The sequence below is a fragment of the Fusarium keratoplasticum genome, chromosome 1 (genome assembly GCF_025433545.1).
Source record: "Fusarium keratoplasticum isolate Fu6.1 chromosome 1, whole genome shotgun sequence".
Classification (NCBI taxonomy): Eukaryota; Fungi; Ascomycota; class Sordariomycetes; order Hypocreales; family Nectriaceae; genus Fusarium; species Fusarium keratoplasticum.
In genome coordinates, this window is record NC_070529.1 from 2,506,884 (window position 1) to 2,528,522 (window position 21,639).

At 53.9% G+C, this 21,639-nt stretch overlaps 7 protein-coding genes across 7 annotated transcripts; 2 read left to right on the plus strand and 5 right to left on the minus strand.

The window, feature by feature from the left end:
- Nucleotides 1-118: 118 nt before the first annotated feature.
- NCS57_00074800 (uncharacterized protein) lies at nucleotides 119-1,732 on the minus strand (the record flags this gene model as incomplete). The annotated part of the gene is made up of 1 exon (XM_053050827.1): nucleotides 119-1,732. One exon carries the CDS (start codon nucleotides 1,730-1,732, stop codon nucleotides 119-121), a length of 1,614 nt encoding a protein of 537 aa, XP_052919342.1.
- Nucleotides 1,733-9,107: 7,375 nt separating this feature from the next.
- NCS57_00074900 (ATP-dependent (S)-NAD(P)H-hydrate dehydratase) lies at nucleotides 9,108-10,365 on the minus strand (the record flags this gene model as incomplete). The annotated part of the gene is made up of 4 exons (XM_053050828.1): nucleotides 9,108-9,239; nucleotides 9,341-10,063; nucleotides 10,123-10,220; nucleotides 10,269-10,365. 4 exons carry the CDS (start codon nucleotides 10,363-10,365, stop codon nucleotides 9,108-9,110), a joined length of 1,050 nt encoding a protein of 349 aa, XP_052919343.1.
- Nucleotides 10,366-11,832: 1,467 nt separating this feature from the next.
- On the minus strand, nucleotides 11,833-14,353 carry NCS57_00075000 (ATP synthase subunit alpha; the record flags this gene model as incomplete). The annotated part of the gene is made up of 7 exons (XM_053050829.1): nucleotides 14,189-14,353; nucleotides 13,811-13,968; nucleotides 13,585-13,641; nucleotides 13,410-13,530; nucleotides 12,883-13,348; nucleotides 12,148-12,668; nucleotides 11,833-12,096 (listed from the first exon to the last, which is right to left on the minus strand). The coding sequence occupies exons 1-7, from the start codon at nucleotides 14,258-14,260 to the stop codon at nucleotides 11,833-11,835; spliced, it is 1,659 nt and encodes a 552-aa protein (XP_052919344.1). The 5' UTR covers nucleotides 14,261-14,353.
- A 1,593-nt stretch (nucleotides 14,354-15,946) lies between these two features.
- On the minus strand, nucleotides 15,947-16,588 carry NCS57_00075100 (uncharacterized protein; the record flags this gene model as incomplete). Its single annotated transcript, XM_053050830.1, has 3 exons — nucleotides 15,947-16,240; nucleotides 16,299-16,381; nucleotides 16,444-16,588. 3 exons carry the CDS (start codon nucleotides 16,586-16,588, stop codon nucleotides 15,947-15,949), a joined length of 522 nt encoding a protein of 173 aa, XP_052919345.1.
- A 358-nt stretch (nucleotides 16,589-16,946) lies between these two features.
- On the plus strand, nucleotides 16,947-17,896 carry NCS57_00075200 (Sm domain-containing protein; the record flags this gene model as incomplete). The annotated part of the gene is made up of 6 exons (XM_053050831.1): nucleotides 16,947-16,970; nucleotides 17,044-17,052; nucleotides 17,136-17,207; nucleotides 17,263-17,568; nucleotides 17,627-17,711; nucleotides 17,763-17,896. The coding sequence occupies 6 exons, from the start codon at nucleotides 16,947-16,949 to the stop codon at nucleotides 17,894-17,896; spliced, it is 630 nt and encodes a 209-aa protein (XP_052919346.1).
- A 435-nt stretch (nucleotides 17,897-18,331) lies between these two features.
- On the plus strand, nucleotides 18,332-19,257 carry NCS57_00075300 (uncharacterized protein; the record flags this gene model as incomplete). Its single annotated transcript, XM_053050832.1, has 3 exons — nucleotides 18,332-18,884; nucleotides 18,933-19,097; nucleotides 19,250-19,257. 3 exons carry the CDS (start codon nucleotides 18,332-18,334, stop codon nucleotides 19,255-19,257), a joined length of 726 nt encoding a protein of 241 aa, XP_052919347.1.
- A 1,298-nt stretch (nucleotides 19,258-20,555) lies between these two features.
- On the minus strand, nucleotides 20,556-21,412 carry NCS57_00075400 (J domain-containing protein; the record flags this gene model as incomplete). The annotated part of the gene is made up of 4 exons (XM_053050833.1): nucleotides 20,556-20,633; nucleotides 20,686-21,214; nucleotides 21,263-21,323; nucleotides 21,385-21,412. The coding sequence occupies 4 exons, from the start codon at nucleotides 21,410-21,412 to the stop codon at nucleotides 20,556-20,558; spliced, it is 696 nt and encodes a 231-aa protein (XP_052919348.1).
- Between the last annotated feature and the right edge of the window lie 227 nt (nucleotides 21,413-21,639).

The following is a 21,639-nucleotide window of genomic DNA, read 5'->3' on the forward strand; positions in this document are numbered from 1 at the left end:
TGAAGAGAAACAACCGTTGACGAGTAATATTGGGCTCAGTTAAGGCCCGCCTGAATAAGAAACAAAAGAAATAGTCGTGTAAACATGGTTCGGAATGGTTCGTGATTCATGTTTGGTCTTAAAGAACTCCCAGCCTCTGCTTCGGCATCGGCCCCGTCTCTTCCGAGTGGTGAGACCTGTGTTGAGGCTGGCGAAGTCGGTTCGCGACGTGGGTATCAATAAGCATTTCCACGAGTGCTTCGGCATCCTTGTGGATGCTCACGAGCTCAGCAGGGCTAGAACTGAGGCCGGCCATGCTTCCGTCAACCCGAGGTGTGCGATACGCGGCGAAGACGATGCCACGGTCTGTCTTCATGGACTGAGCCGAAGAGGCTGAGTGTCGAGAGATGTCGGATTCCGCTCGTGAGTACTCGCCCGTGTAAAAGGCGCAGGCAAATCCGCGGGCGAATTCATCGTCCCGAATCTCTGTAGGTCGGTACTCTGTCCAGCCTGGAGTGCGCAGGATCTTGCCATGTGCGGAAGAGCAAATTTGGAACGGGGATTTGACGTTCTCCAGGCCATAAGCGGCGAGAAGACGACCAGCCATGGTCTTTGATTGCTTGCCCGACGACAAAGGGTTAAAAGAATTCGCATCACGATCCGAGTCACAGGTTCGAGATCGAGCGTGGCCAGGCCAGAGGTTGACAACATAGACGAAATCAAAGTTGTAGCGGTTGGCGATCCTCGCGGCTTCAAACGCGGCAGCTGTGGCAGGCTTGCTGGCGTAAGGAGGTGTTAGGGTGAGAAGAGATTGACGAGGAGAATCGATGGTAGAAGGGGCCGTCGAGGAAGTTGGACTATCATCTAGGTCTTCGAGGCCCTCAGGGCCCGACTCGGCAATGTCATCGTCGCTCAAGTTCAGAAACTCGTGAAAGTCAGGCTCTCGCAATGTGGAGCTGCTAAGGGAGAGTCTGCTGGTTGAAGGTGCCAGGCTCGACTGACTGGCACTTCTTCGAAGCGATTGCTGATCCAGGGATTCAGCTAGCTGGCGACGAATGTCCTTGTAGACGGCCTTGTTGAGAAAATCAATTGACTTGGACCCTTTGAGTTGTGAGTCTGGAATTGGGCGAAGCTCTGGGGAAGTGTCCGGGGTGGGAGGTTTCCTTTGCGGGAGCGCTGGAAGCTCCTTGTTGAGGAAATGTCGAGGGCCACGGATGTCATCATCATCGAGGTCTGATGAGGGAGGGGTGTCGAATCTGGAGACACCATCATCGCGCTTGTTCAAAGATCGGGGCCGAAAGCTGCGCTCGCTGGGTGCCTCAATAGATGACTTGGGCTCACAAGTAGAGATAGTAGATGTTTCCCCACTATGGGTGGGAGGACGGGGGAACTGGTAGACATCGAAGCCATCCAGAAAGGAATCCGTTTCCGTGGGCATGAATGTAGTTTTGAGAGGGGAGTATTGAGCCTGGGATGAGTTTGAGGATCGCGTCGGACTCTGCGCGTTGCTGAAGTCCATCCGCTGAGGGGAGATAGGAGTCGGGAAAGAAGGAACTCTGCTAGCTGGCTGCTTTCTCACCTCCTCACGAGCAGCCATTCTACTCGTCTTGGGGCGGATAAAGGAAGGTGAGGGGAACTGAGGTATAGTGGGAGAGGCAACAGCTTGAGCCATAGGCTCAACTTGATCAGCTGAAGCAGCCGGTGTCTTCTTCTTGGCGAAGAACCGCTCAAGGCGGTCGAAGCCGTTGGCCATATTGGACTGTGTTCAATGAACGAGAAAGACGAGGTTGTGCAGAGTGCCTGGGTGAGATGGTGTTAGCGAGGTGAATGAAAGCCGAGGGCTGGCCTCGTGCTTGGAGGTGCACGAAGAAAAGGCTTTGCATTACAACGTACCAGTGAGAGGCGATAGAGTGTTGTGAGCGGTGGGAGAAAGAGGTTCAAGGTGAGATGTAAGTGAATGCCACGTTTGAAGTGAATCAGAGCCACTCGCGGTGGAAATTTGGTGTTTGGCGAGATCAGGGAAGAATGGTCGAGACTGGAATTCAAACGAAATCGCACCAGATATCTCAGAGTCCGGGAGTGGCTGTATCAAACAGCAGCGAGAGGAGGGTACCAGATAGAGCAGTTCATCACCACGATGGCGTCAAGGAGGGATGCGCCTAACTCCTGACGAGCTGTTGAGTAGCTGTTCGTTGCACGATACGACAACGGGTGGCCTCGAGGGGCGCCCTTCGAAGATGCCTAGGTCTGCTCCTTTGGGCAGTATCTCGCGGGTATGACGTTGTTGTGTTGTGTCGTGTTGCTCTGCGCTTGCCTCTTTCGCTTTGAAGCTGCCGTGTGGTGTAAATGCCCTGAGCCCTATGCCCACTGCTGTGTGCGAAGTCGTGCTTCCAGTCCGCTTTGCAACCGATATCGAGGTTCAGATGCTAAGTTGAAAGTGAGAAAGGGAGTGGAGTGTATGTGTGCGAGGTGTGCAAGCAGAGGAATGGAGGAGGAGAAGTGAGGGTTGGTTGCACGGCAGGCACAATGAAGGCGAGTAATGGAAGGGAAGGAAGGTTGGTGTGTGGTTGCACGGGGCAGAAGCTGCTCAAATCGGGAGGCGTTCTGTCACTGCCAGGCAAGTGCCACTCTCACTGCGACTGCCGATGTCAAGCAAGTGAAAAGCTGAAAATTCGGAAGGAGCGAGAAGAAACAATGTATGCTCTACAGGCCAAAATCCTTCTCTTTCTTTTCATCATTCATTACCTTCAAACATGCTGGGGCTCAAGGGAGACTTTAAGCATCGTCCAGCAAGGAATGCCCACCTCCCAGCGCCGAGACGTTGGAGGAGGATCAGTGGCTTGCTGCGGGAGCAGGGATAACGGTGCCCTAGTAAGTCCCACTTCGCACGGGTTTAGCACGCCCAGAGCTAACGCCCTCACTCTCTCCCCTCCACTCCTCTCCTCTCAATGGAGCTGGAGTGCTCACTCCCTTGGTCACCTCCTCCCTGGAAACGCTAACACCCCCAGCACCCTCCACGGCACCCTGGCGAGTCTAGCCAACCCTGGATCCCCACGATGCGTCACAGCTGGGTGCACTGATTTGGATGTCTTTTCTTTCTTTTGCTTCTGGGGAGAAAGAGAGATAGCAACAGTGAGACATGCGCAAGAGACATGCAAGCGTCCCAGCGCCACGCCGGATACCCTCACGCCAGCTACCTACCTAAATGGCTTCCGGGCTTTACATGCATCTCTGTGTCAGTGGCCAGGTGAGGAAGCTGATGGAACCTTGCTCGCACTTGAGTAAACAGAACAACAGCCGACAAGTATTCTGTCTCCTCTTTGGGGGAGGAGATGAGAGGGGGGATGTGCGGCGCGTTAGAAAGTCAGCTCTTGGCAGGTCAAGACACGGTTTGCCCGCTGATGCTCGTCTTTGTTTCCCTCTAACCCTGCCTCCTTCTTGACCCTTGTCCCCTCTCTATTCCTCCCTCTACAAAGTTAATTATGTGCGCAGTAAACAAGGCGACCACCCATCGAGCCATCCATCTCGTCGATCGGGGCCTTGCCATGCAAATGCATCACTTCTCGGATCTTACTACTCCGGATGGGGATCTGATATCACAGGCGGCGCCCAGCTAGCTACCCAACTATCGCCTCCTTAGATGCAGGGAGTACGGCTCGCTGGCCCCTCCCCGAAGTGGCCAGCCCGTGGCTTGTTTTCTCCCCACGATTCCCCCCTAGCTACCGGCGGATGGCTTGCTTTTTGCATCCGTTACACCATCTCGGCTCGTGGCTGTGGTCGCTGAAGTGGGCGTTCGGGATGGGCTGGCCTTCGGAACACCCGTTAGCAGGTCGTCCTATTAGCGCTGGCTGTGCCATGATTCGATTCATTCGCGACCAACTGTCACTCGCATGCCTGTGGTTCAGGTTGCAGCCTTCCAAGCATTCCGATTCAAGAGGGCAGCGTGTCAACTTGGCCATCAGAATCTAACTTTCATTGACAACCTATTCGGCTGCCATTATTACTCGCAGCCTCTCAATGAGCCATCCTTTAAGGAGACGGCGATCCTTTGGCCCCAAACATCAACTAGGGCCGCAACTCAAAGGCCGGGCCGTTCGTTTCCCATGTCTTCGATTGCTCTCGAACCCTCCGAGATTGTTAGAAAGACCATGGCTGTCGTGTCCAGGGAAAAAGCAATCCCGACGCGTGCTACGACGAACTTTCCAGGGCTCTGTACCCATGGGCTAGTTCCTTTCCCTTCTTGATTCCCCAGTGTCTGCTTTTGGCGGCGCCGGGTGCGGCTCTGGGCCTTGCCTAGACCCATAGCGACCCTGGACGACTGACTTCTCGGTCCTTGTTTGCTGTCGCTCACCTTTCTCAAACAAGAGGCGCTGCTGGCGAGACATTGCTGTTAATGACGGCGGAGGCCCTTGGCTCAGCAGCTCCACCACAGTGAGGCAGTGAGAAGTTACCAATGTTCAGAATTCAACCTCGCTGGAAAACCCATGATGCAAGGCCTCGGGAGAGATATCTGGCCTCTGATGGTTGTGCCAAATGCCAAGTGGATTGAGCCAGGATGCGAAATTCAGCGGCGCGTCTTGTAACAGGCGCCGGTTCTTAAGACCCCCACTCAAACTGCGAGAGAGCTGTCATTTTCAGTACTCACCTAGGGTTTGAAAACTTTGATCAAATTGATCTAGGCATACCGGAATACCGTGGTCTTGTTCCTCGGTTTTTGATGGAGCTTCAAGCTTTGACCTCGTGTCGGAAGATACCAGTCACAACGTCGAGTCCATGAAATCAGGGACTTCGCACCTCGCCTCGTGCTAGACAAGCAGCCGCGTTCATGCAGCCAAGAGGATGATGGGATGGCCATCATTTGCTGGTTCGTCATGTCAAGCTCGTCTTTGCCTCCTTCAACCCGGCCGTCCCAGCGTCCCGGGCGCACAGGCACTACCCGAAGCTTTAGCTACAGTCCCTACTGTACACACGGGCAGAAGACGGCTTGCTTGCCACTATCTCCTGCGAACCGTCACGTATCGATGCGCCATGATCGCACACACACCTTCGGCCCGTGTCTCAAGGAGGACTTCTAGTATCCGATGGCGACTTGAGGGAGCGTCCCGTCAGATATCTGGCCTGGGGAGGGCGGCCTGTCAACTTGGGTTCAGCGAACTTGGTATCGAGACTGAAAGTGAGAGGCTCAACGCATCCAGTCCCCAGACTCTCCAATCGCTGCAGTTACAGTCAAGCCGAATATTGCCCGGTATCAATCTCGGTGATGACGGCACAGTCCTTGTTTTGGATGTTATACGAGCACAACGACTCCCGGAAAACAAGACAAACTGGCTATTGTCTGATTACCTCTTGCTCTTCCCGACTCTCCTGTTGTACGGTTCATGGTACGGATATCCGATGCTGAACTGGATTGAAACACGGGTCCGAGTCAGTGGAACAGATGGGCCAATGAGCCCGAGACGACTCCCGATTCACTGAGGTCATGAATAGTTGCTGTACCGCACCGAGACGGTTCGCGGTGCATGGCCCGTCGGTTGGTGCTTGGTGCTTACGCGCAAAAGCACCCTGTCTCCTCCAGCACGACTCGCGGTGTTGGGCAACATGGGGATGAGATGGTCCCTTTGGCCCCGGTCTCTTCCCTCCACTAGACCCTTGGAGGGTGGGGAGCATATTGCTTCTTTTGTCCCTCTCATCTCTGTTCATTGGCTCCCCTCGGTGGCAGAGTGCATGGGACTCCCCCGCTCGCCCGCTGCTCACCTTGACCTAGGACCAGGCATTTTCCCTCTCAAGTTGCGTGGGCATCACTATCCATCCTGCCCTCTTCCCGTCGACTGGCCTTCAGACTATATTGCAGCTGCCGACATAACCAGATTTGTGCAGGTATTCTCAGCTCATGATGCAGGAAGGAATGCAGAAGTCGTGAGTTTTGCTCCTGGCGGCATTCTCCGAGTCTCTCCCAAGGTCATCCATCGGCACGCAGCAGATGAAGAGTCATTAGCCGACGACTTGGCCAGGGCATTTTTCATGTCCAGCTGAAGAGGGCACATTTCTCGAGCCAAGGTGCTGTTGGTCTCTGGCGTCAAGGTTCACACGTTTCTCTGTCAGATCCGCAGTCAGATCTCACATAACATTTACATTGCCTTCTGTCTCTTCCAGGCTTCCGAAAGTTGGTCCTGATCAATCAGGGATCTCGGTTGATGGGCGAGAAGTTGGCGGCCCCACCGATGACATCTCGTGTCGGATCGATTACTGACAGAATTCCCCCTTGCTTTTTTGGTCGTACAAGCACTGAATCGCTCACACGCACAAGAAGAAAAAAAGACGCCCTCCAGCTGTGAAAGGAAATGCTCGTTGTCTCACTCCAGGACTTGCTGCTTACGCATTGCTCGTCCACGAGTGGCGACAGGGGAGGGGAGGCGCGATATGCACAGCATCCATCCGAGTGGCCATCTCGTTCCCTTTTTGGTCTTCCCTACCTTCGATCTTGACTAGTTCCGCCCACCAGGGAAAGGCCATTGCCGAGTGGTATCGGGCTCGTTGATGCAACGACATCTCGAGCAGTCAAATCGAATTTTCACGTCACATTCGGACTGGGGAACCGGCTGTATTTGGACATTGTTGAGCAGCCACCGGTCATGGCACTGCCTATTACCCTTGACCAACCGACATTGCAATATCTTTCTCGTCAGTCTCGAGGCTGCCAGGTGGCTTCGGTTACCTTCCTCTTGGCTGAATGAGAATGCTACTCTCCATCCTCGCCGACCTGGCGCCTTGTCACACCGAGGATGCGCCCCTTGGAACTTGACATCTCCTCCCGGTTGTCAAACTCACCCAGAGGCTCGCCGCTGCCTGCCGTGGAACTTGAGCACAAGACATAGCAAACGCCATTTCCCTATGCCTTCTGCGAGAATGTTCAGCTACGGGTGGTAGGAAGATGTGCGCACGTAATGTGCTCATGACCAGTACAGCAGGCCGAGCCGAGATACTGGCTTCAATGGGTCGAAGGGGAGCTGCCATCTGCGAACAGATGCATCTACTGCCCCAGCTGTCGGCACCGGCTTTGCTCGACATCTCACAGGGGGGCGATGGACGCGAAAATCACTTGATGCTGCATACGGAGCACTTGCTGAGTCGGTCACTGCGGAATGAGAATTTCGACAACAAGGACTCATCCTGCGACCGAGGGAAGACTGACCGAGAAGAGGCAGGACCAATCTCGATATCTCTCACCTTGACGATGCGTCACATCGAGTCTGCTATTTTGTGTTCACCTTCGAACAAACCACTTTTGGCGCCCCCTACGGCAACCTGCAGGAGTGACACTATCCTGGCAACTGCTTTCAGCTCTGTCTTGCTGAATACCGCTACCTCGTTCGCTCTCTGGCGTGCCTCATTGGTGGTCTTGTGTCTGACGAGCACGACGGGGGCTGTCTGCAACTCAAAGACATTGTGCTGGATCTTGCGACAGGCTTCCCCATCAGCATGAGGACGATCAACATCCGGACGGGCACTGAATCGATCACAGGTCAGAGGATAAGATCGGATCGAGGGCCCAAGATCTGGCCTCGGGAGCGAATTGACCCTTGTCGGCGCAGCTGCATACGAAGCGGAGAGTGCCAGACAGGGTCAAGATATATCAGATTTGGGAACGTCATGGACTGCATTGGGCAGGGCAAGGTGCAGAAGGAGAAGAGAGCTGGTTGGAGGAAGGAGGAAGTTGTTTCTGTCGAGGTGAGCGTCCATGTGCTCAGATTCGCCTCGTGGAAAAATTTCTCGTCTGCATATGATCCAACGTGTCTCGTCAACGGCAGCAGGGAGCAGGCAGGACGGAAGTCGATATCTGCATGAAGCTCAACAAGTCTCGCCCTTGTTCAGAGACAGATGGTTTGCCGGCGCTCCCCTTGCCTCATGCACATGCTTCCAGCATTGTCGACGGCCGTCAGACGTATGGTATCTTGCTCAGTCTTGATCCCTCGCATAGGCAGCCATCGTCTGGACCCAACAATCTCCACCGTCGACGGCCACAACCAGCCCCCGTTGATTATTGCTTGCACGCCACGCGCCAAGCCAGCCGCCGTTGGCCACGCGATATGGACCGACCATGCGAGGCGGAAACGGCAACGCCCACGCCCTTGCAACGCCCATGCTCATCATGCTTGTTGCTGTATGCCCTGCGCATGGCCACGCGGAGTGTATGTATGGGTAGTGTGGTCTCTTCTTGTTCTCTCTCTCCGCCACAGGTTGATTGGGATACGCAATGCCTCGCATACAAGGTGCATATCCTTGTCTCTTGTTGTTGTCGCGCAGCGCAGTGGTAGTCGGGACGACTGGTCTGCAGCATCACCGCCGCAGGAACCCGAAGCGCCACTGATGGTCTCTGCAGAAGAGACTGCACTGCAGAGGCACACTCTACTCTGTACGCATCATGTCATGTTTGACGGCTCGTCTGCCATCCTGACTGGCCTCCCCTTCTGCAAGAGTTGCGGTTTTTTTTTCTCGAGGTTTTTTATCTTACAAGGGTTCCCGTGGGTCTCGTCTCGCTCGCATTGAGGCCGGCTGGTTAGCCTACCGTATCTGCATCTGCATGCCAACCAACGGCTTCTTCAAGCCCTACAATGGGCTTTTGAGCACAGAATCGCATCGAGTGCAAATGCCGATTACGTTTTCGTCGATGGATGGAGCCGTTGGAAAGCCTCTTTGTTCCCTTTTGGCACACCCGGACTGGCCAGCCAAGTCGTGCATGTCATAGGGCTTTGCTGATCTTCAAGGGTGCCCCCGTTTGGCTCGTTTCTGATTTCTCCCAGGTACCGCCCTTTCCGAGCGAGGAATCTTTTACAACACGGCATAGGTTGTAGACGTGAAGAAAGCCAAGCGTACCAGTCCATCTGCCGAGCCTTGTCGCGTGGAAACGGCGTCCAGAAGCCCGATGGGCCGAGTTTGACCAGATGGCGTCGTCTAGGTAGCCATGTGCCAACAGAGAGGGTTGGCTACTTGCTCTCTCTTTGTTGTTGGTCAACTGCCATGATTCGTCGTCACATCACATCAAAGAGCAAGCCGTTGGGCCTTGGACAAATCGAGGATAGCCTGTGACATGTTTGCCTATCATGTCTTCGTAGCTCCTTTATGTGTGTCTATAGTCTCGACGAATCTGTCTCCTCGTCTTCTTCCCCAAAGATGTTGAGGAATGCAACGTGCACCTCTTCAGTCAAGTCACTGGCCTGGAGACTGCGGCCCTTCTTAGCAAAGGCTAGACGAGAACACTCCTATTGATGGTGAGCATGTGATTCTTCAATGCGGCGCTGACAGATGCATCCAGTTCAGGAGCCGGGTCCCTCTCGAAACAAAGAAAAGGAGATGAACCTACTCTTGTAATGGCGGCACCACCAAAAGCTGCCAGCCCAACCAGTTCATGCTCGCCGAGAGCATTCTGGCCTACATCCCAAAGACGGTCAAGGTATGCCTTCCTCCACCCCAAGAAGGTTGCAATGGATCCCGTCAGGGTATCTCCCTGTCCACCACTTCTCTTCCTACCACCCTGGAGATCGACCGTAAGGGTTGTCTCGCCGTTGGAGATGTAGTCCTTGGCGCCCTTCTGAATAACCGTTACGCCCTCGAGCGTCTTGGCTAGAGCCTCAACCCGCGCCGTCTCGCTCGCATCCTCGCCGACGTCGACCTTGAGCGCCTCGCACAGCTTGGCAAACTCGACGACGTTGGGCGTCAGCACCGCGCCATCATAACCTCTCACCAGGCCCGGGTCCTTCTGCACCAGTATCAGAGCATCGGCATCCAGCACGACGGGTGTACCTCGATTGCGCGCGGCGCGGATGACGCGTGCTACGGTAGCATGCATCAATGGATCGCGGCCGAGGCCGGGCCCGACGACGAGGACGTGCAGCCGCGGGAGCAGGTCGATGATCTGCGCCGATATGTGCTCTGGGTCGGAGTCTGGGTCCTTGGATGTGTCCCGGGTCGCCGGGTCTTGGTTCAGGTTCGGAGCCGGGCTCTGACGCATCAGAGGATGGACCATGAGGTTCGGCGAGTATGACTTGATGACGGTCGCTGCTGCGGGCGTGCAAATGACGTGGGACTGCGAGAAACATTGGTTAGCCAAGTTGTGTATCCCAGGGTTGAGGACCTGCTACTCGCCATATCGCATCCTAGTCTTGCGCTCGCCATTGCTGAAAAGTACGGCGCACCCGTGTAGTTCTCGCTACCTCCTATGACGGCCACTCGGCCCAGCTGGCCTGCTCAGATCAGTCAGTCCACGCCGGCTGAGCCGCGAAGGTACGAACCCTTGTGGAATGATTCCAGCATCGGTGGGACGATGCGCCGCACCTTGGCCAAGACATTTTTCGTAGCGGCAGACATGTTGAGGTCCTCGGTAGACATTGCAGGATCTAGCAGTCGGTGATTTGTGTTGGAGAGAGGTCAAGTTGGAGTCGTTCGTTACGAAGGTGGGGGAAGATCCAATTGGGATGGTTGCAGTCGGATCAGAGGATGGGCACAATCGAAACTTGCAAGGCAATCAATTGGTGCTTCCTTTGAGAAATGGTCAAGTTTATCATGTCTCGAGATCAATCGATGCTGAGCCTGTTTTTAACGACTTGACAATTCATGATGTCACTGTTGCGAGCTTCAACAAGCTCCCACTTCCACGTGGATTAAGAGCTCTACCCAAGAACGGCAAAGCACGTCTAACTCGTCTGGTTAGGATTTCAGGATGAACCGACTTGTATAAAAATGCCAAAATAATAGGCCATGTTTTTCATAATTTTATTTAGATTATTTGCAAGTTTTATCTCATCTTCATGCATATCATCCCGAGGGTGCCTAGGGTAGGTATGCTCGCACTTTGGCCCAGGTCCGAGATCCATCGCTCCCCGTCGCTCAACTTCTTCCGCTTCCTACCACCAGCGTCTATCACCAAAGTTTGGGCGGTATATGCCCTTCTATTCGAGAAACCTGTATTCTTAGCAAAGTTGTACGTGGGCTCTATCGACAGTATGTCTGTTGAGGTGTTGCAGCGGTGTTTTGTTGCGTGGGGGTGAGGGCGACCCGAGGATATTGAGCAAGCCCGGGGTAAAAGTGAGTGGTGCCCGAGAGCAGATCTAGTTGAACGCCTCTTCTTCCCCGAGTGCAGTCTTCTAGATCGGACAGACATACAACTCAGGAGCATCCACGCCAATGGTACACCAGGTATGACCATCGACCAGATCGCGGAGCTCCTCGGCGGTCTACATGTTGCGCTTGCGGTGCCTCAAGAGATGATGAAGGGGAGAAGATGATCCATGATGTCAATGTTGAGAGAGCTTCAAGCTCCCATGCAGGTTAAGAGCTAAACCCAGCTAACAACAGAACAACAGAACACATACACTTACTCCTCTAAGGCTATGACTTGATAATAAACAAATTTACATAAAATACTCAGAAATAGGCAATATGTTCATAATCTTATGTGGATTATCTACCAATTCTACTACATCTTGATCATTCTCCATAATCATCCTTAGACGAAGATTTTCTCCGAGGTCGCTCCCCCACACAAAACACCACTACTGCAACAGCTCAACAGACACATTCAACGCCAGTCTCACTTGGGAATAGGCGGCAGGAACAGTATTTAGGAAAGTTGGAACAAAAGGAATCGAGGGCGTTCATTGAGTTTTGTGCTCTATTTTACAAGTGGCAATACGACGGGTGAATCTCCCTCAACTCATCCCGCCGCTCCTATCAGGCGCGACCCCTCGACTATTCCCTCCGCCTCAAGAGAGAAAACACGACTACAGTTATTCGGTATAGATAGCGACATCCCCAAAAGCCCCCGTTCTTCTCCGCGCAAGATGCTTTTGATTATATTTAACCCAGGAAGCTCTTGACGAATGTCTGGACGACGTCACGGAGCTTGGCCTCGGTCTCCTTGGACAGGGCACCCTCCTTGTCAATGGTGGCAATGAGGTCGGCCTCGTTGGTCTTGAGGTGGGCAAGGAAGTCAGACTCCCACTGGAGGATCTTGCCGACGGGAACGTTGTCAAGGTAACCGTTGACACCGGCGAAGATGAGGGGAACCATCTCGTTGACGGCCATGGGGGAGTACTGCTTCTGCTTGAGGAGCTCGGTGAGCTGTAGAGTGATTAGTATCTGTTTTCTTCTGGAACAATAGATTCAACTTACACGCTCACCACGGCTCAGAGTCTGCTTGGTGGCGGCATCAAGATCGGAACCGAACTGGGCGAAAGCAGCGACCTCACGGTACTGGGCCAAGAAAAGCTTCAGGGAACCAGCAACCTGCTTCATGGCCTTGAGCTGGGCAGAGGAGCCGACACGCGAGACGGAAAGACCGACGTTGATGGCAGGTCGGATACCCTTGTAGAAAAGCTCAGACTCCAGGAAGATCTGACCGTCGGTGATGGAAATGACGTTGGTGGGAATGTAGGCAGACACATCACCACCCTGGGTCTCAATGACGGGAAGGGCAGTCATGGAACCACCACCGAGCTTGTCGTTCATCTTGGCAGCACGCTCGAGGAGACGAGAGTGGAGGTAGAAAACGTCACCGGGGTAAGCCTCACGTCCAGGGGGACGTCGGAGAAGCAGAGACATCTGTCGGTAGGCGACGGCCTGCTTGGAAAGATCATCGTAGATGACAAGAGAGTGTCGGCCATTGTCACGGAACCACTCACCAATGGAGGCACCTAGTCAAACAGTTAATAAGTTGTTCTCATGTTGTTCTGAAGCGCAACAACAGTTGTTGCGATGTGTTGTGAGATCTGGTTCTGAAGTTCAGGATCTCGCTCGCGGATGATCCATGTGGCAGGAGTGTCCATGTTCAGGGAAGGAGTATCCACTGGACGATTCCAGAAAGCAAAACAAAGGGCAGGTGCGACTTTGGAGCAGCAGGGTACATACCGGTGAAGGGAGCGAGGTACTGAAGAGGAGCGGCCTCGGAGGCGGTGGCAGCAACGACGATGGAGTACTTCATGGCGTCGTTCTCCTCAAGAGTCTTGACGAGCTGGGCGACGGTGGATCGCTTCTGGCCGACGGCAACGTAGACGCAGTAGAGCTTCTTCTTCTCGTCGCTGCTGTTGTTCCAGCGCTTCTGGTTGAGGATGGTGTCGAGACCAACGGCAGTCTTGCCGGTCTGACGGTCACCAATGATCAGCTCACGCTGGCCACGGCCGATGGGAACCATGGCGTCGATGGACTTGAGACCAGTCTGGACGGGCTCGTTGACAGACTTTCGGGGCAGAATGCCGGGAGCCTTGAGCTGAGCACGGCGTCGCTCCTTGGTGGGGATGGGACCCTTGCCGTCAATGGGGTTGCCGAGAGCGTCGACGACACGGCCGAGCATCTCAGGGCCGACGGGGATATCCACCTAGAGGTTTGTGTAAGTCTATATGATCGCATACCAACGGTTGAGGTGGGGTTGTGCTTACAATCTCGCCGGTACGCTTGACAGTCTCACCCTCCTTGACGAGACGATCGGAACCGAAAAGCACAACACCGACCTGGCCGGCCTCGAGGTTCATGCACATGCCCTTGACGCCAGAGGCGAACCTGTTATTGGTTGTTAGATGCCAGCTCGATGATCGGAGTCCGATCGGCACTTACTCGACAAGCTCCTCAGCCTGGACGTTGGCCATGCCGTGCACACGGGCGATACCATCACTGTGGACGCATAGTTAGTATCGATTGGGTCCCAATTGCATCTTCCCAGGGCATCCGGAGGGGCGGAGGCGTGGTATGGTGTCGTGTTGTGCTGCGATGTGATGCTGCAAAGAGCTCACAGGATCCATCCCACAGCCTCGTTCCGGATGCTTCCTACAGATCCACATACCCGACGGAAAGGACACGGCCAGTCTCAGCGAGACCGGACTCCTCCTGGACACCACGGATTCGCTGCTCGAGGATGGAAGAGACCTCAGTGGGAGTAGCCTTGGCGTCGGAGGCGTAGTATCGGGCAGCGTTGATGGAGGCGGGTGCGGCATTTCGGACCTGAGTGGTGAAAAACAAGTTAGCCGAAGCCCGAAAATGGGACGGCGGTATGAGCAGCGACAGCGGGCCAAAACAGCTCGAAAAAGCTCTTGCGGGCGATGGAAGCTTGGTCCGACGACCCAATTGAGCTCGCACGATGGATTGGCGATGGTGCAGGCTGTTTGGAGTCGCTGGTCGATGGCTCTGAGGCCGATTCGGGGCTCGGGGGAGCACGACTTACCGCGGCGACCCTGCCAGCAGCAGAGACAGCGCCGACGGCGCGCGTCGACTGTCGGAGGGCGTTCCGGAACATATTAAGAGAGGTACGGGAGGTTTGGAGATGAAAGGAGAGCAATTGCAGCCAGGTGCAATTGGAGGGAGGGGAGATTGGGGAGTGCGGTGCTGCCTTTGCAGGAGAGCAAATGGAGTTTTTTGAGGAAGGACGGTGATGGAGAGCAGAGTCTGTCTGAGGGATAAGGTGGGGCTCAGCTGGTCCGACCGCCCAATCAGGGCCCACTGCGCGTTTTTGCCTGGAAATCCCGAGGCAGCCTTAACAATTTCTTAGCTCGCTTTCTTCTAGCCGCTCCATTTCGGAGCTTCATTTCGTCCGCCGAGCTGACGTCCGACATCAATTGCAGGTGTCGAGAGCTGCTCTGGGGGGCCGAGGGGGTCAATTGATTAGATAGAGGCCTCGTCTACATGTCAATTGACTCGATCTGAGATCTCCAGATCTCCCTCACGTCCCTCCTGGCGGGCTGCTGGCGCCGCGCCGAAACTCGCATCTCAAGCAACTCCCGTACCGCCGACCGACCGGCATTACCCGGGTAGGCCTAGACAGTTAGTGCCTGAGAAATGCGGTACTGAGATGGGCCAGGGGATCTCGGAGGAGCTGTGTGGCCCAACGAGCTTCCATTTTTGCGGTGGAACCCTGGGGCTGGCCTGGCGACCGGCTACGGAGCAGGACAGAGCAGTGAGAGAATAGCAGCGATGCAAGCTTACAAGCAGCCAAGCCAAGACAGAGCAACAAGGCCAACTGCCCCATCCATCCATTGATCAATCAATCGCAAGCTGGGGCGGTTGAAGCTGTCGTGGTCCGTGAATCCCGCCTTTGGTCCGTGATTTTTCCGGCTCAGCCTGTTTCATCTCTTTGTCGTCAAGTCTTGTGCATCGTCCACGAGTGTCAAGGGAGAAGAAATTAAAAAAATAGTATGAAAGAGATCTAATGTATTACCTGTTATTAGGATATTTTTGTATTATTTTAGTGTATTTTTTATATATCTTTGTTCATAATATTTGAGAGGATTTAGGATGAATTCATCGTGATCGGTGTCTCGTTTGTTGCTTGACCCCCGTGCCGGCTTACAGCAAATGTACCCCATGTCCCCAAGTAAAGTTATCAGACGTTGAATCTGGGGTGCACCTCCGCATTGTGGAAGTCTACGAATTGTCGGGGTTGTTGTGTTCATGACGGTGTGATGCTCTGTTGTTGTTGAAACCTTACCATAACAACTCCTCATGTTCGTAAAGTCGAGCAGTAGAGTATGGCAGCTGGTGAGTTGTGGACTACGACCAGAGCAGGATCATATACTCGTCTGACGTTCTGCAGTACATCTGGCTTCCTCATTGAGGTCCCTACGCAATCTACAATATTCATACTTCCAATGGCCTGATGATGCCTCTCAGCAAAAAGACATCATGTGCCAGAAGCAGAGCTTCCAAGTCCCATAGGGACATTGTTCAACACGTCTCACGTAGACGCAAAAACGATAGGCCAAGTAGACAAAATACCAATAATCTGGCAAGAATGATGGCATATGTCACATTCAAAGTGAATATCGGAAAGCCGGCAGAGTGCCGGTCGGTCTCTCAGGCCGTGGCTCGACTGAATTCGGTCGAGCTGATGCAGCAGCAAAAGGCAACAAAATACATGCCCCATGTGATTTTTCCCCTCAATATTCGCCGTGACCATCCGTTAAAGACAATAAACCATTCAATCCATTTATCGGACAATACCGTCGAAGCGAGACTTGAACCACTTGACGGTCTCGTCGCGCTTGATGCGGTGGTTGGAACCGATGCGGCTCTTGGTGCGTCGTCGGCGGGTGACGCGCTCACCAGGTCGGGTCATGCAGCAGTAGAAGTCCATGCCGTAGATACCGATCGAGGGGTCGTACTTGATACCAAGATCGATGTGCTCGCTGATACCGAAGCCGAAGTTGCCGGTCTCGGAGAAGTTGCGCTTGCGGAGCTCGTACTCCTTGACCTTGAGGCCACGCTCGAGAATCTCCTCGGCCTTGAGACATGTTAGCACCTGGTCTCGCTTGTCGCCTTGCTGAATTGTTCGTAATTACCTTGGGGCCTCGGACGGTGACGTGGACAGCAATCTTTTCGTTACGTCGGATACCGAAGGTACGGACAGTGTAGCGGGCCTTGCCTGTAGGGAAATTTGGTCAGGAAAAATCGCATCGCCTCGGTTCGTGATGCGCAAAAACTTACTGTAGACGGGGGTCTGACCAGAAAGCTGCTCGAGCACCTTGGCGGCACGGGTAAGTCTGTCACCAGACTCGCCGACGGAGATGTTCAGAACGAGCTTCTGAATCTTGAGCTCCCGCATGGGGTTGCTGGTCTTCTCGGACGCCATTGCTGCGGTTGATTAGTCGACCTGGTGATGAAGTTGTCTGTCGAAGATCGCGAGGTTGCGGAGAGTGGATTTGAGATTTTGTGAACCTACAAAAATTTGAGGGTTTGTCTGCCCTCAAGCGAGCCGTGTGCCAAAGTGGGGCGTGGCTATGACAAATGCGGCCTAGCGCCAGTTCGGTACATTGTCGGTGTACCTCTCAGCCTTCTCCATCAGGCTCCGCAGATTTTGGACATCATCCTCACCTTCAGAGCTCCAGGCATTGAAGGCTGCGATCGCGCGCGCAAGAGCTCCGCGATCAACCACCAATTTTTGAAATCAAGAGGCACTGCGCTAGCTAGTCCTCGCAACAACCGCCAAGATGTCGAACAAGCAAGGAAAGATGGTATGTTTCTCTGGCCCCTCGTCACGCGTCAAGTGCTCTTTGTTGTTCAGATGCTAACCTCTCTGCTCTCCAGGCTGGTTACGTACGTATACCCCGACGAGCGCATGAGGCTCTACTGCTTCATGTTCCGCGATTGCTTGTTCCAAGCTAACGCTCTCGATACAGATTAACTGGCGGATGCGGGTTACCCTCAACGATGGCAGGGCAATGACCGGTCAGATGCTTGCCTTTGACAAGGTTCGATATGCCACTTGACCGCGGCTTTAGACCAGGGCTAATTATTATATCATAGCACATGAACCTCGTCCTTGCCGACACCGAAGAGTTCCGACGCGTCAAGCGCAAGCAGAACAAGCCGGCTGCCCCTGGCGCGAGCGGTTCCGCGACGCAAACCATCGAGTCGGAGGAGAAGCGAACTCTGGGTCTCACGATCGTCCGAGGCGCTCACATCATCTCCCTCTCCGTCGAGTCGCCTCCCCCCGCCGACCCTAGCGCTCGACTTGGAAAGAGTGCCCCTGGTGGAATCTCTTCTGCCCTGGCGGCTGGTCCTGGTGTCGCTCGCCCTGCTGGCAGAGGAGCTGCCCCTCCTTCTTTGGCCGTACGCATCCCTTGTTCCATATCGAAGTTATCGAGCAGGTTACTAACTCTCTTCTTAGGGCCCTGCTGCCGGTGTTGGTGGTGCTCCCCCTCCTGGCTTCCCTGGCTTCCCCGGTGGCCCTGGTTTCCCAGGTGGTCGAGGTGGTAAGTTTGCCAACTCTCGCTATCGAAGAAGATTTTCTAATCATTACCAAGCGCCCCCTCCTGGATTCCCTGGAAACTTCCCTCCCCCTCCAGCTGGATTCCCCGGAAACCCTCAGTTCCCGCCTCCCGGCTTCAACCCTGGCGGTCCCCCTCCTCCTGGGTTCCAGCCCTCTTCGCGAAGATAGGTTATGTAGGCGCTGGATACCTAGGGTAAACTTAATGGTCTGAGAGGACGGACACGGACATTGCGATACCGTCACCAAGGACGAAGAACGTCTGGCTTGCCCTCCGAATCAGAGAACCGTGGGCGCAGGAAGAGATGTCGAGATTATGAGTTTGGGTCATACAAAAATGTATGTGAAATTTCCTCACGGAGTTCTACCGTCCTGGCATCAATGTTAACAAGACTTGCCAAGACCTTTTTACGGAGCACATGAGGCGCATTCATGGTGTAAGGGACTCGGAGGTTTCGTTTCGTTTCATGGTGATGAGATGATCAAGTATATGAGTGAGACGGCTACACGCCTAGATGATTATTTGAATACTAGGAGACACCTCCTATATGGCATCCTGTGAAGACGTTGAGAACTCGCTCAGGCCAAGCCTGCTAGTGCTGACTAATGCTTGACTATGCGTATCAACGCCTCCATCCATCACTCTTACAGCATGAGCGTGAATTTTCACGACACCATTCTCGATGCACCTTGCGGATTTTGGACACAATTATGACCGATTTCACATTCGTAGTTTCAGACGGCATCTCAAAACGGCCTTCGGCGTCCACCAGGAGTCACGCAGTCAAGAGCGGTTTACAACGCAAGAGTCAAGCAATAGATCCTGGAGGATCCAAGGATTCCCAACTCACCATCAGGCAAAAGGATACACTTAAAGGTCGATTCAGGATCTCTAACGGGCCAATCAAGGCTCAACAGGTTTCTCAGTCGACGAAGGAGAAACAAGCCGCAAAGGCATCAAAGCCAAGGACTGTCCAGTCACGGCTTGCAAAAGACTCTGCCAACTCACCAGGGGATGTCACCGCTGACCACCTTGACACCGGCACTTATCCCAATACGCCATGGGATCTTGTCAAAGCTCCCAGCCAAGGCCGGGGAGATCCTTTCAGCGCGTTTCCCATCCCTCTAACCGACAATGATGACAAGTTGATCAGATTCTGTACGTCGACTCAGGGGCAAACCGTTCGTCTTCATTAACAAGGGGCAGTCATTTCTCGATTCGACCTTCGTGCTACCATTGCCTACATCCGAAAGCAATGGTGGGAAGGCTATGCTTTTTCGGATCCCCTGCTCATGCATACAACATTGGGCCTGGCAGCAGCTCTCTGGTCACAGTTGCTGCCGGATCCCAGAAAGGTGGTAAACGAAGGATGTAAGCAAAAGGCCCTAGTAATTCAGGGCGTTCGGGAAAGACTAGCTAGTGGTATCAATGATATGATACTGATCGGGACGATCGCCAATCTTGCCAACATCGAGGTCGGGGCTTTGTGCTACAGTCTTTTCACGGTGCTGACTATTTGATAGGGCACTGAAGGAAACTATGAGGTTGCGTGTGTGCACCTGAGAGCTGTTGATCTATTGATCCGAGCGAGACGAGGCTATGACGAGCTCAAGGAGAATGTCAACGTAGCTCGCGTGATAAACTGGTGGGTTCGTCGAAGGAGATCATCCCCATCTCTAACAATGATAGGTCCGACATCCAAGCTGCCATTGGACTGGGTACAAAACCCATACTTCCCATGATCCTTACCATGGATACGATATCGCTTCCACTCCGTATACTTGACGCTGCCGATACCCCGAGCCTAGCGCACCTAGGAGTGTTCGGGTCTGGCTTCAACGACACAACCGTTCAGGACAACTTCTCACTTGTACGGCAGGCACAATATTCATTAAAGTCGAAAGACGTGCCCATGCAGGACTTTCGTGTACTCATCAACGTTGTTGACCACCATCTTCAGACAACTCTAGGGGGCGATGGTCTTACACATCAAGGACGCATCCTCGTGACGGCAGCACACGCCTTTTTTTACTTGATCATTCGGGAACTGGTCCCAAGTCATCACCTACCTCGGGCGATTCTTGGGCGACTTAGGGAGCAGTTACAGGAGGGCTGTTTGATGCTTGCTAGTCGGCCCGTGTTTCAACCTGGGCTGCTCTGGTGTCTGGTAATAGGGGCATCTGCAGCTTTTGAGTCTGGCCAAGACTGGGATTTCTTTTCCGGTAACTTGTCCAAGGCACTCATCCTACTGGGCGTTTCGAATTCTTTGGAGCTCGAAGTGATCTTGGCAGACTTTTTATGGCATGAGAAGTTTCCAGGGAGGTTTCTGGTCCGGTATGGTCACAGGCTGTTTCCGCCCATGTTGGAGGCTTCATAAGGGATTGCTTTGCAAGGGCAAAGTCGTGGGACAAGAGTTTGAAGCCTGATTGGAAGGAGAGATGGGTCTCGGAGTAGAACCCTTGCCAGAGTCCACTTGATATGTCATATTTGAGATGGGAGTTTCAATGTGGAATCTCTCAGTACGGATATAAGGCGAGATCTACTTCAGGGGTGTATTGGGAAAACACTAGCAAAAAAGTCCATCTACTGGGTTAATACTTACGACATAAGACTCACAGCGGCTGTTGTCTTTGCAACTCAATGTCCAAACAAAGTTGAATTCTAGGTTCCCGACTAAGGCTCGTTTATCGAATCAATACGCCTGACCAACAGCCCTCATAGCTTGACCCTCATAACCCAGAGAAAAGAGAATACCCGTCCTTCACAATAGCCAAAGCTAACAAACTCCCAGCGCCCAACCATACCACAAACTCTTCGAGAGTCTCTAACTCAAATACCAACAGCATGGCTGAACACCCTTATGGCCAACTGGCTCAACAGCTTGGCCCTGTCATCCTGAGGAAGTTCCTGCGAAGAAAAGTCAGCTTGAACTTACACCACGGCGTAGAAGTAAACATACCTGGAACACGGCATATACGCTCTTGCCCCTGGCATCTCGAATGGCCCCTAGCCTGTTTCCCGCCACGGCGCCAGCGACCATTCCCGGTACATTGGCAACGATGAAGCCCAGGGCGCCGCCGCTCACGCCGCCCAGCATGCCCCAGAACTTGCCCGTGGGGTGGTTGTCCCCTCCCTCGGCCATGCCCTCCTCCCGCATCATCTCCTCAAACACGTCGCTGAACTGGGCATCCTCCGTCTGCTCGCGATCCTGCGCGTTGGCCCCGCCGGCCTGGTTGGTGAAGAAGTTCCACGCCCACGAGTATGCGTTCTGGGGCGCCGCTCCCTCCTCGCCCTCGGGGATGTCCTCCTCGAAGGGGTCGGCCGGGGTGCTCGTGTTGAAGAGCTTGCGCTGAGCGTCGTACTCGCGGCGGCGGGTATTATCGGAGAGGGCGTAGTAGGCATCGTTGACGAGCTGGAACTTGCGGGTTCGTTCGGCTCGGTCTGGGGAGGTGCTGGCGACGCGGTCCGGGTGCGTCTTCAAGGCGGCGCTGGTGGGGGATGTCAGTGATGTTTCGGACGCGATATCTCAGACATACCGCTTGTAGGCATCGCGGATCTGCTGAGTGGTGGCCGTCTCAGAGACCTCAAGGATGGCATCTGAAGTATTCGCCGTGTTAGCTGTCGGCGCATTCCATGGTGGGGTTGCTGTAGAGCTCACAGTAGTCTGGGGGAGCTCCGGTAGTCATTATGACACTGTAGACGAGTATAGGGAACGAAGAAGCGATCTAGCGAGTGATATGTCTAGGCAGATATTCAAGGTAGAGGCCAGGTTGTTACTGAAGTAGGTAAATTTGTATTGATGGTAAGTACCAAGTAGAGGCCGTTATCCTCGAGGCCAAAAAGTGTCAACGTCATTGTGGCGGTGCACACGTGGCTGCAGCCAAGGTCCATTTTCAACCCCAGGTCCATGAAC